Source organism: Cherax quadricarinatus, chromosome 18, assembly GCF_038502225.1.
Source record: "Cherax quadricarinatus isolate ZL_2023a chromosome 18, ASM3850222v1, whole genome shotgun sequence".
NCBI lineage: Eukaryota > Metazoa > Arthropoda > Malacostraca > Decapoda > Parastacidae > Cherax > Cherax quadricarinatus.
Window position 1 is genome coordinate 7,355,070 of NC_091309.1, and position 18,067 is coordinate 7,373,136.

The following is an 18,067-nucleotide window of genomic DNA, read 5'->3' on the forward strand; positions in this document are numbered from 1 at the left end:
GCAGCAATATTCCAGCCTAGATAGAACAAGTGACCTGAAGAGTGTCATCATGGGCTTGGCCTCCCTAGTTTTGAAGGTTCTCATTATCCATCCTGTCATTTTTCTAGCAGATGCGATTGATACAATGTTATGGTCCTTGAAGGTGAGATCCTCCGACATGATCACTCCCAGGTCTTTGACGTTGGTGTTTCGCTCTATTTTGTGGCCAGAATTTGTTTTGTACTCTGATGAAGATGTAATTTCCTCATGTTTACCATATCTGAGTAATTGAAATTTCTCATCGTTGAACTTCATATTGTTTTCTGCAGCCCACTGAAAGATTTGGTTGATGTCCGCCTGGAGCTTTGCAGTGTCTGCAATGGAAGACACTGTCATGCAGATTCGGGTGTCATCTGCAAAGGAAGACACGGTGCTGTGACTGACATCCTTGTCTATGTCGGATATGAGGATGAGGAACAAGATGGGAGCGAGTACTGTGCCTTGTGGAACAGAGCTTTTCACCGTAGCTGCCTCGGACTTTACTCTGTTGACGACTACTCTCTGTGTTCTGTTAGTGAGGAAATTATAGATCCATCGACCGACTTTTCCTGTTATTCCTTTAGCACGCATTTTGTGCGCTATTACGCCATGGTCACACTTGTCGAAGGCTTTTGCAAAGTCTGTATATATTACATCTGCATTCTTTTTGTCTTCTAGTGCATTTAGGACCTTGTCGTAGTGATCCAATAGTTGAGACAGACAGGAGCGACCTGTTCTAAACCCGTGTTGCCCTGGGTTGTGTAACTGATGGGTTTCTAGATGGGTGGTGATCTTGCTTCTTAGGACCCTTTCAAAGATTTTTATGATATGGGATGTTAGTGCTGTTGGTCTGGAGTTCTTTGCTGTTGCTTTACTGCCCCCTTTGTGGAGTGGGGCTATGTCTGTTGTTTTTAGTAACTGTGGGACGACCCCCGTGTCCATGCTCCCTCTCCATAGGATGGAAAAGGCTCGTGATAGGGGCTTCTTGCAGTTCTTGATGAACACAGAGTTCCATGAGTCTGGCCCTGGGGCAGAGTGCATGGGCATGTCATTTATCGCCTGTTCGAAGTCATTTGGCGTCAGGATAACATCGGATAGGCTTGTGTTAATCAAATTTTGTGGCTCTGTCATAAAAAATTCATTTTGATCTTCGACTCTCAGTCTGGTTAGCGGCTTGCTAAAAACTGAGTCATATTGGGACTTGAGTAGCTCACTCATTTCCTTGCTGTCATCTGTGTAGGACCCATCTTGTTTAAGTAGGGGCCCAATACTGGACGTTGTTCTCGATTTTGATTTGGCATAGGAGAAGAAATACTTTGGGTTTCTTTCGATTTCATTTATGGCTTTTAGTTCTTCCCGCGATTCCTGACTCCTAAAGGATTCTTTTAGCTTAAGTTCGATGCTTGCTATTTCTCTGACCAGTGTCTCCCTACGCATTTCAGATATATTGACCTCTTTTAGCCGCTCTGTTATTCTTTTCCGTCGCCTGTAAAGGGAGCGCCTGTCTCTTTCTGTTTTACATCTACTCCTCCTTTTTCTTAGAGGAATAAGCCTTGTGCATACATCGAGTGCCACCGAGTTAATCTGTTCTAGGCATAAGTTGGGGTCTGTGTTGCTTAGTATATCTTCCCAGCTTATATCGGTTAGGACTTGGTTTACTTGGTCCCACTTTATGTTTTTGTTATTGAAGTTGAATTTGGTGAATGCTCCCTCGTGACTAATCTCATTAGGTCGGTCTGGGGCTCCGCGCATACATGACTGAACCTCAATTATGTTGTGATCTGAGTATATTGTTTTTGATATGGTGACATTTCTTATCAGATCATCATTGTTAGTGAAGATGAGGTCTAGTGTATTCTCCAGTCTAGTAGGCTCTATTATTTGCTGGTTTAAATTGAATTTTGTGCAGAGATTTAAAGCGCGCTTTCATTAAATGATTCGTCAGGTAAAGGATCTGAAGAATGTAATAACATGTAGCCTGAAACGGGGCGAATGACAGCATTGAATTTTGGGCTCTTGCAACCCAATACATACTGGGGACAACTGGGAGAGCAACACTTGGAGTTCTCCTCAATTGCCTTTAATGCCACGAATATTCCACTGTAAAAGAGACATTATGTACAGAAATAAAATTGGCATCAATAAGAAACGAAAAACCTATGGGCTTTAGGATCTGTAATGTCAATGTGTGGGGGGGGGTAACGGTAAGCGTGTAAGCAAGGAAGAATGTGAATGTTGCGGAGGAATAATGTATTGCAAGGGTCGCGAAATAGAAAGGGGTGTCATCTCCGCAATATAGCTGGAGATAACAACTAATGTCTCTGTTGTTAAGGAAGCCAATGATGCCATGATGTCAGAGACAGGAGGGGCATTGCAAGGAAAGGTTGGAATAATTATGGAAGCAACTAAAGAGGTCTGAGGGGGGCAGGAAGTATGAACCTGGAGAGATGCGCCGGTTGGGGTAGAGAGGCCTGCAGTGTAACAGGAGAGGAAGGAGGTTGGAAGATAACTATGGAGGAAGATTGGGGGGGGGGAAGAGGGGACTACATGAGGGGGAGGTGAACCTCTAATCTTTGTGTGAGAGCTAGAAAGGGGGTGAGAACGAGGCTCTGAGGTAGATGTATTCTGTGCAAGTGATGGAAGTGAAGAAAGTGTAGGTCTACGAGGTCTCGTAGACTGAGAAGCAAGCGAGTGAGATGAAGTAGAAGTAGGAAGTGGTGTGGAGGTAGGTGTGTCAGAGGATAAAACTGCAAAAAAATTAGAAACTGGGGCAACCCCGAAAGACACAGATGCAGAGGGATTGGGAGGCAGGAGGACTGTCGAGGTTGGAGGTCTTCGGGCTACTCGAGCATACGGGACACGAGGGAGTTTACCTTGAAGGCGGAGCCGAGACAGCCATAGTGCGAGGCCCTCACGCTCCTTAAGATAACGGATCTCTCGTTCCTTACGATAAACCTGGCAACAGCGTGAAAAGGAAGGATGAGGTTCCCTGCAATTGAGACAAGAGGGGGTAAGACTACAAGCCGTATTGGAATGATCTGCTGCACCGCAGACCGGGCATTCTGCCGCAGATCTGCAGTGTTAAGCGGGGTGTCCAAAACGCTAGCAATTACGACACTGTTGGGGAGTGGGAACTACTTGACAGACCTCTAGGCAATGTCCCACAATATAGACAGAGGACGGAAGCTCACGGCAGTCGAAGGTTAAATGAGCGATGTTACTAGGAAAACACCTCTGCCCATGAGCAGGCAGGATGTACGTATCTACCTTGAGAATAGGGAAGTTCTGAAGGGCTAACTGTTCTAAAATATCCTCGCCATAAGACAAAAAAAAATCACTGTACAATGGTATGTGGTAAGATCACAGTACCGCTGCAAGAATTAAGAGTAGCATGCTTACGAACAGTGACTGGTATGTTGTCTATGGAAGTGATGCAGAAGAGAGCATGAGCTTGCTCTGAATTCTGCACCGTTATGACATGCGCACCGCTTCGAAGAGCGTGGAAGGATATATTTTGGCCAACGTGCTGTAAAGAAAAGAATTTTGTCCATTGTGTACTCCTTAGTCTGGTAAGCAAAGGCAGTGAGTGTCGTGTAGGTCATTTTTGAGTGGTCATCAATGAACAGTCGTCAGTAGGTTGTCTTGGATGCCTAGGAGTAGAACCGTGGGCAGTCTGACCCGGGGGAGGTGGGCGATCCAAGAACCAGCGCACCATATTCGGGGGAAGCCGGACACATTGTGGAAGGCATGCGTGAAGCAGCAGCACGAACAGAAATGGGTACCGCCGCAGCACCTGAAGCAGGTGATGAGGCGTCACCGGCAGAAGGCACAGGGGTATGAGAAGAGTCGAGAGAATGGTCTGATAACGAAGCCAGGTCAGAACAGTGTGGGATCAGAATGGGACCTAGGAGGAGGAAGGGTTTCACAGTGTGAAGATTCCACAATAATAGGTGCATCTTCTGTAATATTTTCTTTCTTGTTATTTTAAGAAAAAAAGAAAGAAGGAAAGGAAAAAAAAGAGGGACAGTCACTAGGAAATATGGAGGGGCCAAAAGCTCCTTCCCTCATCCGAGAGGGCCTTGAGCCCACTGGCAGTGAAGATGCAGCGTGGAACCCATGCCATATCCTACCCTTCATGCCAGTAAACCAGTGCTCTGGGATAGCAGCCTCACATCCACCGAGCTACCTCGGCTGCCACCCCCCCCCCAGAACCAACAGGCAGCTTCCGGAGGTACACCCATCATCTAAAGGGCACCACACCCATGACCCGGGAAGGGAGCAGGGCATCATCAGACAATTCAGATTCCACGGCAAACTACGCCACCCCCGAAGGACCTCACGGAGTGGGACGAACCTTCTACCTAGAAACTAATGCCAGAGGGGGGGACCCCAGAGGCTACAAATGGGATGGGAAACAAGGGGAGGGTGAGGAGGGGAGGAAAGGGAAAAAAAAGGGGGGTATGGGGAGGATGGGGTAGGGAAGGGAGGATTAGGGGATAATTAGGTTCAGTTGGAGGAAGAAGACCAAAAGGTCCAATTCCTCAGACCGATAGCCTCTTTACCGCTACAAGGAGCCTCCCTTAAAGAGGGATTTCATGAACAGCAACTGCTCTTGGTATGCAACTGCTTAATTTGTGCCTTACAGTGTTATGAATCACGGAGGTTGTGACAGCTACTTTAATGTCAGTTTGGCTCAACATTTATTTGTTGGAAGAGTTTACTAGTGGGTAAGACTAGGTATGTCAGTTTTGCTGCCAGTTCTAAGAGTACTAAGTACAGTATTTGTATTTTTATTGAAGATATCTGATATGGGGAAGTGGAACAGAATTCTTCCTCCGTACGTCATGCGTGTCGTAAGAAGTGGCTAAAATGCCAGGAGCAAGGTGTCTAGTAACTCCTCCTGAATAAATTACTAAATTTAAAAAGAGAAATTTTAGTTTTTCTTTTTGAGCCACCCTGCTTTGGTGGGGTACTGCCAGTTTGTTGAAAGATGATGATGATCTGATAATCTTTTGACAACTAAATTGACCTTCATATTTTATTCTAAATTATAGAGAAAAAAATCCTGAGTACTCATAAAACTGGCAGCATCTATTCTTCCAACATTGGAGGGTCAGCACCTGAAAAATGGGAGGTAATCAGGCTTTATCTAAGTAAAAGAACAATTCCTTAACTCAAGATACCTTCCTAAGCATCATGCCCCCCCCTTTTTTTTATAGGGTGCAGAGAGCAGATGTATATCAAAAAAAGGGTATACAAAACAAATTTAACATTAAAACTTACTTTTATTATGTGCTGAAGTCAACAGATTCTTCCATGCTTCTAGTGTACTGTACGTACTTTGTAACACGCATTCCTCGTAAATATAAGCTTGTCATTAGAGGCTAAATCATTAAAAAATTTAATGTAAATAGTCATGCATTAACATTTTCATATCAGATATCATCAAGGAGTTTTACAAAGGTTTTATAGGGAAACTTCATTCTGAGTCTTTCAGCTAATGTTAAGTTGACTCCAAATGGAGAAAAGGGATCACAAGGCATAGTTTCATCATCAGTTCCAGGACAGATGCTTGCTTTACCACCCCTGTCTTGTTTGCCAACTGCTAAATTCACTGATTTACATTCATTAATTTCCAGCTCGTTACTATTGCAGTTTTGTTCATTTTCTTTACTCTGGGTATGAAGAGCAAATGACTCTTTATTACTGTATTTGCTGTATAAATTGTTTTCTTTCTCATGCGTATGAGAAATTTTTATCATTGAAAGCTGTTGTAATTTTTCTTCGTATGAAATGTTGACCTGAGCTGGTCTCGAGTCCTTTGATATACTGTCTTCACAATCACTAAAGCTATCAAACAGCTGGAAGCAAAGTTTTGACATATTTGGCCTCTTGTTGATTCTTGGAGTATTACAACAGATAGGCGGGTTACAGTTGCCTGAAGAAACAGCATCATTCTTATATTTTATGTGCCGACTGCAAGTATTTGCAGAACTCTGCCTGTTTAATCTTGAATCTGAATAATTTAATATGTCGCTAATATTGGAAGATAAAAGAGTAGATGACAGTAGACATTTATCATGTAGTAATTTTTTACAGCTATCTTCCAAATTATGTTGCAATGGAGAAGTATAAGATAAACAAGACAGCCTGCTATCCATTTTAATTACACATGCATTTGGACTTTGTTCAATTAGGTGAAGTGGCATATCTGAGGCTCCATTACCTATTAAATATGGAGTGGACTGTAGGTTGGGTAATGAGGTATGAGAGGCAACAACCCCAAGATCATCAGTGTCATCAAACATGTCTTTGGACACCTGACAGAAACTTGAATTGACCTCGGATTTGGGGCTGCAAAAATCATGGTACAAGTCTGCAAGAAATTCATTGGCTGTATGATTTTCATGCAAAATTGCCTTTTGCACCAAAACTTGTGAAGGCTGTTTAAGTTCACAGTGAGACTTTCTAGCATCAGAAAGTTCATCACTGTCACCTTTCTTTGTGTATATGTTAGGATTTCTTATGCCCATCTCTTCATCCTTGCATATGTATGATTTATCTTCTAAAGAATCATCATTAGGATTGGTACATAAAGCCTTGTTTAGCTTGCAAGATAACCTGTTCTGAACAGGGTTTGTTAAATTATTTTCCTTGTTTCTTTTATAAAGCTTTCTATATATTCTATCAAAGAAATTTTCAGGATTATTCTCTTTATCTTCATATTCATCACCCCTGCAGGATGTTTCTTGCAATTGGTCTTTTTTTTCAGAATCAAACAATTTCTCGTTATTCATATCCTTTAAGTACATATTTTCTTTACATAGATTATAACTTTTTAAATGTTCTTCAATCTGCATTTCTCCGTGGTTTTGAGTAGAATTTCTCATACCAATTTTCTGATTCTTGCTCTCACCTTGAATACCTGTTTGTTGACTAATTCGGCATTCAGTTGGATTGCTATTAACTTTGATGTTAATGATTTTGTCAATGATGAATGACAAATCTTCATTCTCCTCTTCATCTGTCAGAGTTTGGTTCAACATTTCCTCAATAAAATGACCACCTGACCAAGTTAATTTTCCTGAGGTATTTGTTTGTTCTTTTATGTGACTTGACTGGTTTTTGACAGATTTCTTGGTAAACTCATTACCTTGGCTGTTCGTGTAAGGCATGGAGCTAATATTATTGACAATTTTCGGGTTTTCATTTTTAGCATGTTTTATGCCATTTTTACTCAGTTTCTTTAAGTTGTCTTGGATCAACAGAATGGAATCCTCTTGGGTCAATTTGTTGGAGTTATCTTTAACTAATCCTTTATCATAATTCTTTACAGGCATCTTGGCATCTTTGGGCTTCTTTTTATTTTTACCTTTGAAAAAAATAAAAAATGCCTTGATATTACATAATAAAGCAGTTTTTTTTTTAAATTAGGCTTACAAGTACAGTAAAATATTTAAACAACACAATGTTAAGAAATAAACTTTTCAAGATTAAGGTAAGGTAAGCAACACACAACATGCATAATCAAAACTTTTCAGGCACTGGTAGCATGACAGTGATGAGTTGTAAGTAAAAGATGCATGTGCAGTGCTCAAGACATTTAATAAGGAAACATTTCATTGTGAGCAGCTGCTTCAGTCCTAATACACACTAGCTAAAACATACAGTACATAAACATACAGTACATAAACATACAGTACATAAACATACAGTACATAAACATACAGTACATATAATATAAAAGACAGGTAAACTTATGACCCACAACCACTTTGTCGTCTTGTGCTATAACATACTGCTTGTTCTACACACTCAGTATTACGACTGAAGAAACTCTTTGCAAAACGTTCCTTTACTAAATGTCATGATGCATTATTAACACAAACTGTCATAATACAGTATATATATATAATTAAAATATTACCTTTGTTTGTAGCAATGTTTTTTTCCTTAAATTCATGCAGGAGGTGAGGTAATGACTTTTCAACAAGATATAAAGGTTCAACAATAGTAAGACATCCTGCAGTGTCTTTAGGAAGGCCACAGGTTGCAACTTTCCATTGTAGTTTACACGCCGCCACACCACCTCGGACACACTGCTTCACAATACCAACTGGCTGTTCAGTGTAACAAAAAAAAAAAATTAAATTCCTGTTTAGCAAATCATTGTATTTGCATGATTTTTCAGATTGTGAAGTCACATTTTTGTGGGCAAAATATAAATTTTCTTATATTTTGAGGCTTATGTATTTATTCTTATTTTTTATTTGTTCAGTCACAATCATCATACATACATGAATTAATTACAAATACATAAGTCCAAAACACACTGTCTACAAGCACTGCAATGCCTTTCTTCACAAAAAGCAAACTCAACTGTTTGGAAGTTCATTAAGTATCTAGCAACTGTATACACTATCAATGAAAAAAAGGTAAACTGAGAGAAACTTGTAAAGAACAAGATAGTCTAAATAAATTGAAACATATCTGAAATGTCATATTTGATGGAAACTACTTAGTGTGAAGAGATAGTGTGTAAGAAAGGATGGGAAGTGGCAACACTGGTAAACAGAAATTACTCTACAAGCATTAGGAATTAAAATCCAAAACAAATACTACCAATAATGTAGAAAGCCAAAATGAAGATAAGAAAGTTTGGCAGGCAATGCACACAGTCCACCATTTAATAACTTTTTTTTTTTTTCAGGGGAGAGGGGGGAGGGATTTAACACGAGAGATTACATAATATAGTGGAACCTCGGCACTCGAACTTAATTCATTCCAGAAGGTTGTTCGAGTGCTGAATTGTCCAAGTACGTACTGAACAAATTTTTCCCAACCAATTTTCTTTTTGGTTGCCTGTTATCACTTATCCTCTTAGGCCCCATGTTGACTGATGTAATTAAACAAATAAAAAAAAATGCAAGGAAACACGAAATAGTTTACAGCAAAGTTCTGGCAGGTCGTGTTTGTTTGGTCAAAGTGCTTAGCAAACAGTCGACTACCGAATGATTTGTTTACCGAACAAAGCGTTCGAATACCAAATTGTTAGAGTACCGAGGTTCCACTGTATAAAAAAAAGGAACTATTTATGATAAGTGACAAAGATAATTATAAAGTCAGTCACTGGAGATTTCAACCATAAACAAATTGGTCTCTAAGAGGCTGGAACACTAAATAAATGATCAACAGTATCTCTTAACATAATGACAGGCTTTTTTTATGCATCAGCATATCCAATGCTCATCATTTAAACCCCTCAAGGAAGGTTCCTTGATGTTGGTGAGGGGCTCTTGATTTAGGGAATTGGATCTGTGCTCCAGTTCCCCGAATTAAGCCTGAATGCCTTCCACATCCCCCCCCCCCCAGGCGCTGTATAATCCTCCGGGTTTAGCGCTTCCCCCTTGATTATAATAATAATAATCATCATTTAAAGTATGCTGGCCACCCCCTCTGAAACCTCGACCACAAATTAGGTCATCCCTTGCTCTTTAGGACAATCTTCAACTGTCTACGAGGTTAACATCTTAAGGGTTAAATGGGGTAAATTTCTCCACAATTTATGAAAGACATCCTAAAGCCATGGGAGTGAGCTGATGTACTTACCCAAGCAGATCTCTATCACAGCCCAGAGGTTCTCAATGGCATTCAAATCTGGCAAAGATGAAAACAGGGATTCTAGGCAAGTTATTACAGTTAACATAAGCAGCGACATTACTCAAGGTTTTCCTTGATGTGCTTTTGGTGTGTGCAAGTCATGAACACTGTCCTCAAGAGCCTGACACAACCAGGTCCTCGCTGGACACTTGCACACATTGATGGCTTCTGTATTTCCTTAATTTGACGGCCTACCTCATATAATCCGATGATCTTTGCAACTGTATCTTGCATGACTTATTTCTACCCATGTTAATTCACCAATAGCCAAAAATGTCTAACAACTCAACCCTTTAAGGTTTTGTGTCCATTGTGCCCCTCACAGAAGCACCATGGACACAAAACCATCCACCAAGCCTAGGAGGCACTCGAGATGTAACTAGTAGCCTCATGGAATCATGAGGGGTCCCACGTAGAGTTGCAAGGCCAGCATAATTTCTCATCTCATCAACAAACTTAATAGGGTGGGATGTTACTTTGGACACTGAATTATGATGGGTGCCGACCATCCAGTGCACTTTAATGATGAGCACTGTTAATGAAGTAGCATGATTGAAAGGCCACCTACTATCACAGATTTTTTCAAACCTGCAACAAGGATAACTAGAAGTCAGTTTTAAATTAAGAAAAAGTGGGTCTAAGAGGATACTATAATTTTTTTCTTTGCAGATAGAGTGGTAGACTAATGAAATGTATCACAAGAGGCAGTCGTATGCACTAAAACCATATGAAATCGTAAAAAACATACATATGTATATTTTTTAACTTAACAGTGATCTCCTGCCAAAGCAAGGTGAGCTAAAGAAAACACATTCATCATTATTCAATCAATTACTGTCTTTCCACAAGTGGGCTAACATCACAATCAGATACCACAAACACAGCTGTTCCTATAGCTACAAGCAGAAAGATTACACTATTTGTTTCTACAGGCAACTCTTGGTAAACAGTCCTATTTAACAATTCCTTGTTGAATATGGCCCCTCAAGGAAGGTTCCTTGATGCTGGTGACGGGCTCTTAATCTAGGGAACTGGATCTGTGCTTTAGTTCCGTGAATTAAGCCTGAATACCTTCCATATCCCCCCTCCCAGGCGCTGTATAATCCTACGGGTTTAGTGCTTCCCTTTGATTATAATAATAATAATAATAAAAGGATAAAAGGTTGATGGGTAGGCTCCAGGATGTACATGTTTATAGAGGGGCAACTGATATATCGGATCATTATTTAGTTGTAGCTACAGTTAGAGTAAGAGGTAGATGGGAAAAGAGGAAGGTGGCAACAACAAGTAAGAGGGAGGTGAAAGTGTATAAACTAAGGGAGGAGGAAGTTCGGGCGAGATATAAGCGACTATTGGCAGAAAGGTGGGATAGTGCAAAGATGAGTAATGGGGGGGTTGAAGAGGGTTGGAATAGTTTTAAAAATGCAGTATTAGAATGTGGGGCAGAAGTTTGTGGTTATAGGAGGGTGGGTGCTAAAGGGTGTGATAAAAGAGAAAAAGGTAGCTTATGAGAGGTTTTTACAAAGCAGAAGTGTTATAAGAAGAGCAGAATATATGGAGAGTAAAAGAAAGGTAAAGAGAGTGGTGAGAGAGTGCAAAAGGAGAGCAGATGATAGAGTGGGAGAGGCACTGTCAAGAAATTTTAATGAAAATAAGAAAAAATTTTGGAGTGAGTTAAACAAGTTAAGAAAGCCAAGGGAAAATATGGATTTGTCAGTTAAAAACAGAGTAGGGGAGTTAGTAGATGGGGAGATGGAGGTATTAGGTAGATGGCGAGAATATTTTGAGGAACTTTTAAATGTTAAGGAAGAAACAGAGGCAGTAATTTCATGCACTGGTCAGGGAGGTATACCATCTTTTAGGAGTGAAGAAGAGCAGAATGTAAGTGTGGGGGAGGTACGTGAGGCATTACGTAAAATGAAAGGGGGTAAAGCAGCTGGTACTGATGGGATCATGACAGAAATGTTAAAAGCAGGGGGGGATATAGTGTTGGAGTGGTTGGTACTTTTGTTCAATAAATGTATGAAAGAGGGGAAGGTACCTAGGGATTGGCGGAGAGCATGTATAGTCCCTTTATATAAAGGGAAAGGGGACAAAAGAGACTGTAAAAATTATAGAGGAATAAGCTTACTGAGTATACCAGGAAAAGTGTACGGTAGGGTTATAATTGAAAGAATTAGAGGTAAGACAGAATGTAGGATTGCGGATGAGCAAGGAGGTTTCAGAGTGGGTAGGGGATGTGTAGATCAAGTGTTTACATTGAAGCATATATGTGAACAGTATTTAGATAAAGGTAGGGAAGTTTTTATTGCATTTATGGATTTAGAAAAGGCATATGATAGAGTGGATAGAGGAGCAATGTGGCAGATGTTGCAAGTATATGGAATAGGTGGTAAGTTATTAAATGCTGTAAAGAGTTTTTATGAAGATAGTGAGGCTCAGGTTAGGGTGTGTAGAAAAGAGGGAGACTATTTCCCGGTAAAAGTAGGTCTTAGACAGGGATGTGTAATGTCACCATGGTTGTTTAATATATTTATAGATGGGGTTGTTAAGGAAGTAAATGCTAGGGTGTTTGGGAGAGGGGTGGGATTAAATTATGGGGAATCAAATTCAAAATGGGAATTGACACAGTTACTTTTTGCTGATGATACTGTGCTTATGGGAGATTCTAAAGAAAAATTGCAAAGGTTAGTGGATGAGTTTGGGAATGTGTGTAAAGGTAGAAAGTTGAAAGTGAACATAGAAAAGAGTAAGGTGATGAGGGTGTCAAATGATTTAGATAAAGAAAAATTGGATATCAAATTGGGGAGGAGGAGTATGGAAGAAGTGAATGTTTTCAGATACTTGGGAGTTGACGTGTCGGCGGATGGATTTATGAAGGATGAGGTTAATCATAGAATTGATGAGGGAAAAAAGGTGAGTGGTGCGTTGAGGTATATGTGGAGTCAAAAAACGTTATCTATGGAGGCAAAGAATAATAATAATTGTTGAATGCGAGACAATGTATTGTTATTCTAAGCTTCTTTTTAAATGGGAATGAACCTCTCTAAAATACCCAAGGTGACTCGGTAAATAAAGCATATCAAGTGGCAGCTACAGGGTGAGGTCTACTGCTCACCTGGCTTTATTATTATTATTACAGTCAAACCTCGGTTTTCGTATGCCCTAGTTTTTGTACGATTCACTTCTCGACAACTTTTTTCATAAAAATTTTGTCCCGGTTTTCATACATCTGCTCAGTTTTCATACAGTTGAAAATGGTCCATACCAAATTCGTCCGCCTGCCCGCATGACTCAGCCACCCATTTCCCATAATCGAGCGCCCACACAAAGAATTCCATGCATTCATGACTCAGTCTGCCTTTGTTTCTCGTTGAGTGAGCATCACCTCGCATGTTCATCCGAAACATTTTGTAATAATCCATCGTTTTTTGTGCTTGTTTATTGAGTGCGACTGCTAAATAAGCCATCATGGGGCCAAAGAAAGTTCCAAGTGCCAGCCCTTTGATAAAGAAGGCGAGAAGGCAAAGTACAAAAGTGGCGTACGCGTGGCTGATCTTGCCAGGACATACGAGAAGTCCTCATCAACGATCAGTTCCATCCTGGTGAAGAAAACAGAAATCAAGGAAGCTGATGTTGCGAAAGGGGTAAATGTGCTAACGAACAAGAGAGTGTATCACTCTGAAAATCCCTGAATGTTCAAGAAAAACAATGTCATCAAGAGTAAATTGTGTGTTATGTGGAAGGCTAACAATAAGGCATGGATCACAAGGCAAATTTTCATTGAGTGGGTCAATGAAGTGTTTGGCCCATGAGTGAAGAAATACCTCCTGGAAAATTAATTGCCACTTAACTGCCTCCTGGTAAAGGACAATGCTCCTGCTCATCCTCCAGGCTTGGACAACCAATTGTTGGAGGAGTTTAGTTTCATCACAGTGAAGTTCTTGCCCCGTAATATCACTCCTCTCATCCAGCCCATGGACCAGCAGGTCATTTCAAACTTCAAAAAACTCTACACCAAAGCACTGTTGCAAAGGTGTTTTGAAGTGACCTCAGACACTGAACTGACCCTTAGAGAGCTCTGGAGGAATCGCTTCAATATCTTCAACTGCATAAGCCTTATAGATAAGGCTTGGCAGGGAGTGACTTCTGAAACGATGAACTCTGCTTGAGAAAATTGTGGCCAGAATGTCCTTGAGAAGGATTTTGAAGGGTTTGAGGCTGACCCTGATGACCCTACGCCTGTTATGGAATATATTGTGTCTTTGGGCAAGTCCATAGGGTTGGATGTGAATGGTCAGGATGTGGAAGAGTTGGTGGACGACCACAGGGAAGAGCTAACCACTGAAGAGTTGCAAGACCTTCAATTGGAACAGCAGCAGACTGCAGCTGAGGAAACTGCTTCAGAGGAGGAGGAAGAGAGAGTGGAGAATGTGCCTTTTTCAGTGATTAAGGACATGTGTGCAAAGTGGAATGAGCTGCAAAGTTTTGTGGAGAAATATCACCCTAACAAAGCTGTTGCAAGCCATGTCTGCAACATATTCAATGGCAATGCTTTGTCCCATTTTAGGCAAATCTTAAAGACGCCAGAAACAGACCTCTCTGGACAGATTTTTTTTTTTGTGCGACAGGGGTCCAGTGACTCAAGCTGGTCCTAGTACCAGTAAAAGACAAAGAAGGGAAGTAACTCCAGATAGGGCCTCAATAAATAACAAAAAAAAGGCACAATACTGTGACTGGAACGATACACAAATAACCCGCACATAAAAGAGAGAAGCTTACGACGATGTTTCGGTCCGACTTGGACCATTTACAAAGTCACACTGACCAGAAGTGGAGCAGGACGGCTATATATAGGCAGGAAGAGGTGGTGGTGGTGGTGGTAGTAGTAGTAGTAGTAGTACAAGAATGGTATATAATACCGACAAGATGAAATTAAGACACATGCGCAACACCCGGGCATCTCTATCGTAGATGTTTCGCCATCCAGCCAGCCACTGTATGGCGAAACGTACACAACAAAGACACCCAGAAGCCGCACATGTGTCTTAATTTCATCAGTAGTAGTAGTAGTAGAAGAGGTAGTAGTAGTGGTAGAAGTGGGGAATAAGGAGGACGAGCCAGTCAAATACAAAGGAAGGGGAGCACTGCAAGGGAGCTAGGTGCCCACAGAGGGAGAGCAAGCACACAGAGGTGTGTGAAAGGGGAAGTGGTGAAATAAATGAAGAAGGAACAGAAACACGAGACAGAAGAGAGAAAGACAACCCAGAGGAGAAAAAGGAAAGAGGAAAGGGGAAGAGGGAGAAGAAGAAAAAGAAAAAGAAAAAATGAGGAGTCAGGTTAAGTCACGGGTGTTCTGAAGTTTGGAGCATTTTACAATGTAGTGGGAGAGGAAGGCATCTACAGAGACGAAGCCAGGGCTAAGATTCATACAAGGAAAGTTGTGTATTAGAGAGGATTCAACTAGACGGCGACTGTTCGAGTTGGAAATAGGGAAGACAGTTTTAGCAGAAGACCAGTCAGTATTATGGCTATGATCTCTGACGTGACAGAAAAGAGCATTGTTAGTGTCGGCAAGCCTAACACTATTTTTGTGCTCCCCAAGTCTGTCAGAAAGAGATCGACCAGTTTCTCCGAAGTATTGAAGAGGACAAGAGGAGCAAGAAATAGAGTAGACACCAGGAACATCTGTAGAGGGAGGAGAGGTATGAACGAGATTAGTGCGAAGAGTGTTAGTCTGGCGGAAGGTAAGCTTGATGTCTAAGGGACGGAATGGGAATGGGAATCTAATTCCTTGCTTCCTTTCCTTGATGTCCATGTCCACCGCTCAGATACAGGTTTTTCCTTTTCCGTTTACCTAAAACCTATGCACAGTGGCATGTACATTCACTACTTTTCCTATCATGCTTCCCCTGTCAAGAAAAGTGTTCTTATCTCCCTCTTTCTCCATGCCCTCCGCATCTGTGATCCTCAGTTCCTTCCAGCAAAAATTTCCACTCTTCATAATTCGTTTTCCCGTCTTGGCTACCCTTCCCATTTCATAGACTCTGCCCTCTCACGTGCTAAACGTAATTTCTACTCTCCCAAACTCTCTACTCCTGGGAACTCTTCTATCTTCTGCCTTCCCTACATTTCCGGTCTTTCTAATCTCAACAATTCTCTCCGCCCCTTAGACATCAAGCTTACCTTCCGCCAGACTAACACTCTTCGCACTAATCTTGTTCATACCTCTCCTCCCTCTACAGATGTTCCTGGTGTCTACTCTATTTCTTGCTCCTCCTGTCCTCTTCAATACTTCAGAGAAACTGGTTGATCTCTTTCTGACAGACTTAGGGAGCACAAAAATAGTGTTAGGCTTGCCGACACTAACAATGCTCTTTTCTGTCACGTCAGAGATCATAGCCATCCCATTGACTGGTCTTCTGCTAAAACTGTCTTCTCTATTTCCAACTTGAACAGTCGCTGTCTAGTTGAATCCTCTCTAATACACAACTTTCCTTGTATGAATCTTAGCCCTGGCTTCGTCTCTGTAGATGCCTTCCTCTCCCACTACATTGTAAAATGCTCCAAACTTCAGAACACCCGTAACTTAACCTGACTCCTCATTTTTTCTTTTTCTTTTTCTTCTTCTCCCTCTTCCCCTTTCCTCTTTCCTTCTTCTCCTCTGGGTTGTCTTTCTCTCTTCTGTCTCGTGTTTCTGTTCCTTCTTCATTTATTTCACCACTTCCCCTTTCACACACCTCTGTGCGCTTGCTCTCCCTCTGTGGGCACCTAGCTCCCTTGCAGTGCTCCCCTTCCTTTGTATTTGACTGGCTCGTCCTCCTTATTCCCCACTTCTACCACTACTACTACCTCTTCTACTACTACTACTACTGATGAAATTAAGACACATGTGTGGCATCTGGGTGTCTTTGTTGTGGACATTTCGCCATCCAGTGGCTGGCTGGATGGTGAAACGTCTACGATAGAGATGCCCGGGTGTTGCACATGTGTCTTAATTTCATCTTGTCGGTATTATATACCATTCTTGTACTACTACTACTACTACTACTACTACTACTACTACCACCACCACCACCTCTTCCTGCCTATATATAGCCGTCCTGCTCCACTTCTGGTCAGTGTGACTTTGTAAATGGTCCAAGTCGGACCGAAACGTCGTCATAAGCTTCTCTCTTTTATGTGCGGGTTATTTGTGTATAGGGCCTCAATACCTGAATTCCTCATGGATGGAGATTCACCTTCCAAACAATAACCTCTCCTCCCTCTTCTCTCCTCCTCCTCATCTTCCATACACCAACAAGAGTCTTCAATGAAGGTAAAAGTGATGTTAAATGTTCATTTCATTAGTCATTCATATTTGCAGTGGTACCCCAAGTTTCATACATAATTCGTTCCAGAAGGCTGTTCAAGTGCCATTACCAAACGAATTTGTTCCCATAAGGAATAATGTAAATTAGATTAGTCAGTTTCAGACCTCCAAAAATACACTTACAATAATACACTTACATAATTGTTCGAGTTGGAAGCTGTATGAAACTCGGGGTACCACTGTATTTCTCATTGTTTTGTGTATGTAAAACTATAGTTATTCTCTATAAAATGTATTTTTTGTTAATATATTTGGGTGTCTGAAACAGATTAATTGGATTTACATTATTTCTTATGGGAAATATAGCTTCAGTTTTTGTACAATCCAGTTTTCATCAGACTTTTTCGAACAGATTAATCATGAAAATTGAGGTTCCATTGTATTATTATTACATTGGGGCAGCACTAAGCCCATAAGTGTCATACGATGCCTGGGAAATGGGAGGCATTCAGGTTCGAACCATGGAAGGGAAGCACAAGTTCAATTCCTGAAATCAAGAGCCTCTTACTGTCATCAAGGAACCCCCTTTAGGGCATATCTACAGTTCTCTTAGTCAAAGTCAGTAAATGAACAAAGGTTTTTATACTTAATACATGGGATTTACAAGATTTATACAGCCAGGTTTGTTCTGGGCAATGGCATTTGAAAGATCTCTTGTATGCAGAATATTTCAGATAAGTGACAAGATATTAAATAGCAAAGAATGTGCACTGTTAGTCACATATGCCAAGGCTCTTAACCTCTAACCATTTTTATTAATACAGTACTAGGAAGGTCACTATTTCATTAGGGTTATGATTTAACCAGCTTTAAAATAAGAATAAATAAATATTAGCCTTGACTTGTGATTAAATGACAATTGTTAATATGAAAACATGTCTGAAGGAGATTTTGTATGCAAGGGGCTTGGACATCCAATGTGTTAAGATAGGTGTGGAGGCAATTAGTTTTTATGACTTGACATGCTGTTGGAGCATGAGCAAGATACCATTTATGAAGGAATTCAGGGAAACCCAT

General features: G+C 41.0%; 1 protein-coding gene across 3 annotated transcripts in view; it reads right to left on the bottom strand.

Annotated features, from left to right (window-relative positions):
* Positions 1–5,295: 5,295 nt before the first annotated feature.
* LOC128689340 (XPG-like endonuclease) overlaps positions 5,296–18,067 on the bottom strand; it is a 46,264-nt gene continuing 33,492 nt past the window's right edge. For all 3 annotated transcript variants that reach the window (XM_053777516.2, XM_053777517.2, XM_053777518.2), the window contains exons 10-11: positions 7,946–8,138; positions 5,296–7,390 (exon numbers count right to left, since the gene is read on the bottom strand). In XM_053777516.2, coding sequence (XP_053633491.2) covers positions 5,454–7,390; positions 7,946–8,138 — 2,130 coding nt within the window. In that variant the 3' untranslated portion in view covers positions 5,296–5,453. The remainder of the gene's footprint in view (positions 7,391–7,945; positions 8,139–18,067) is intronic.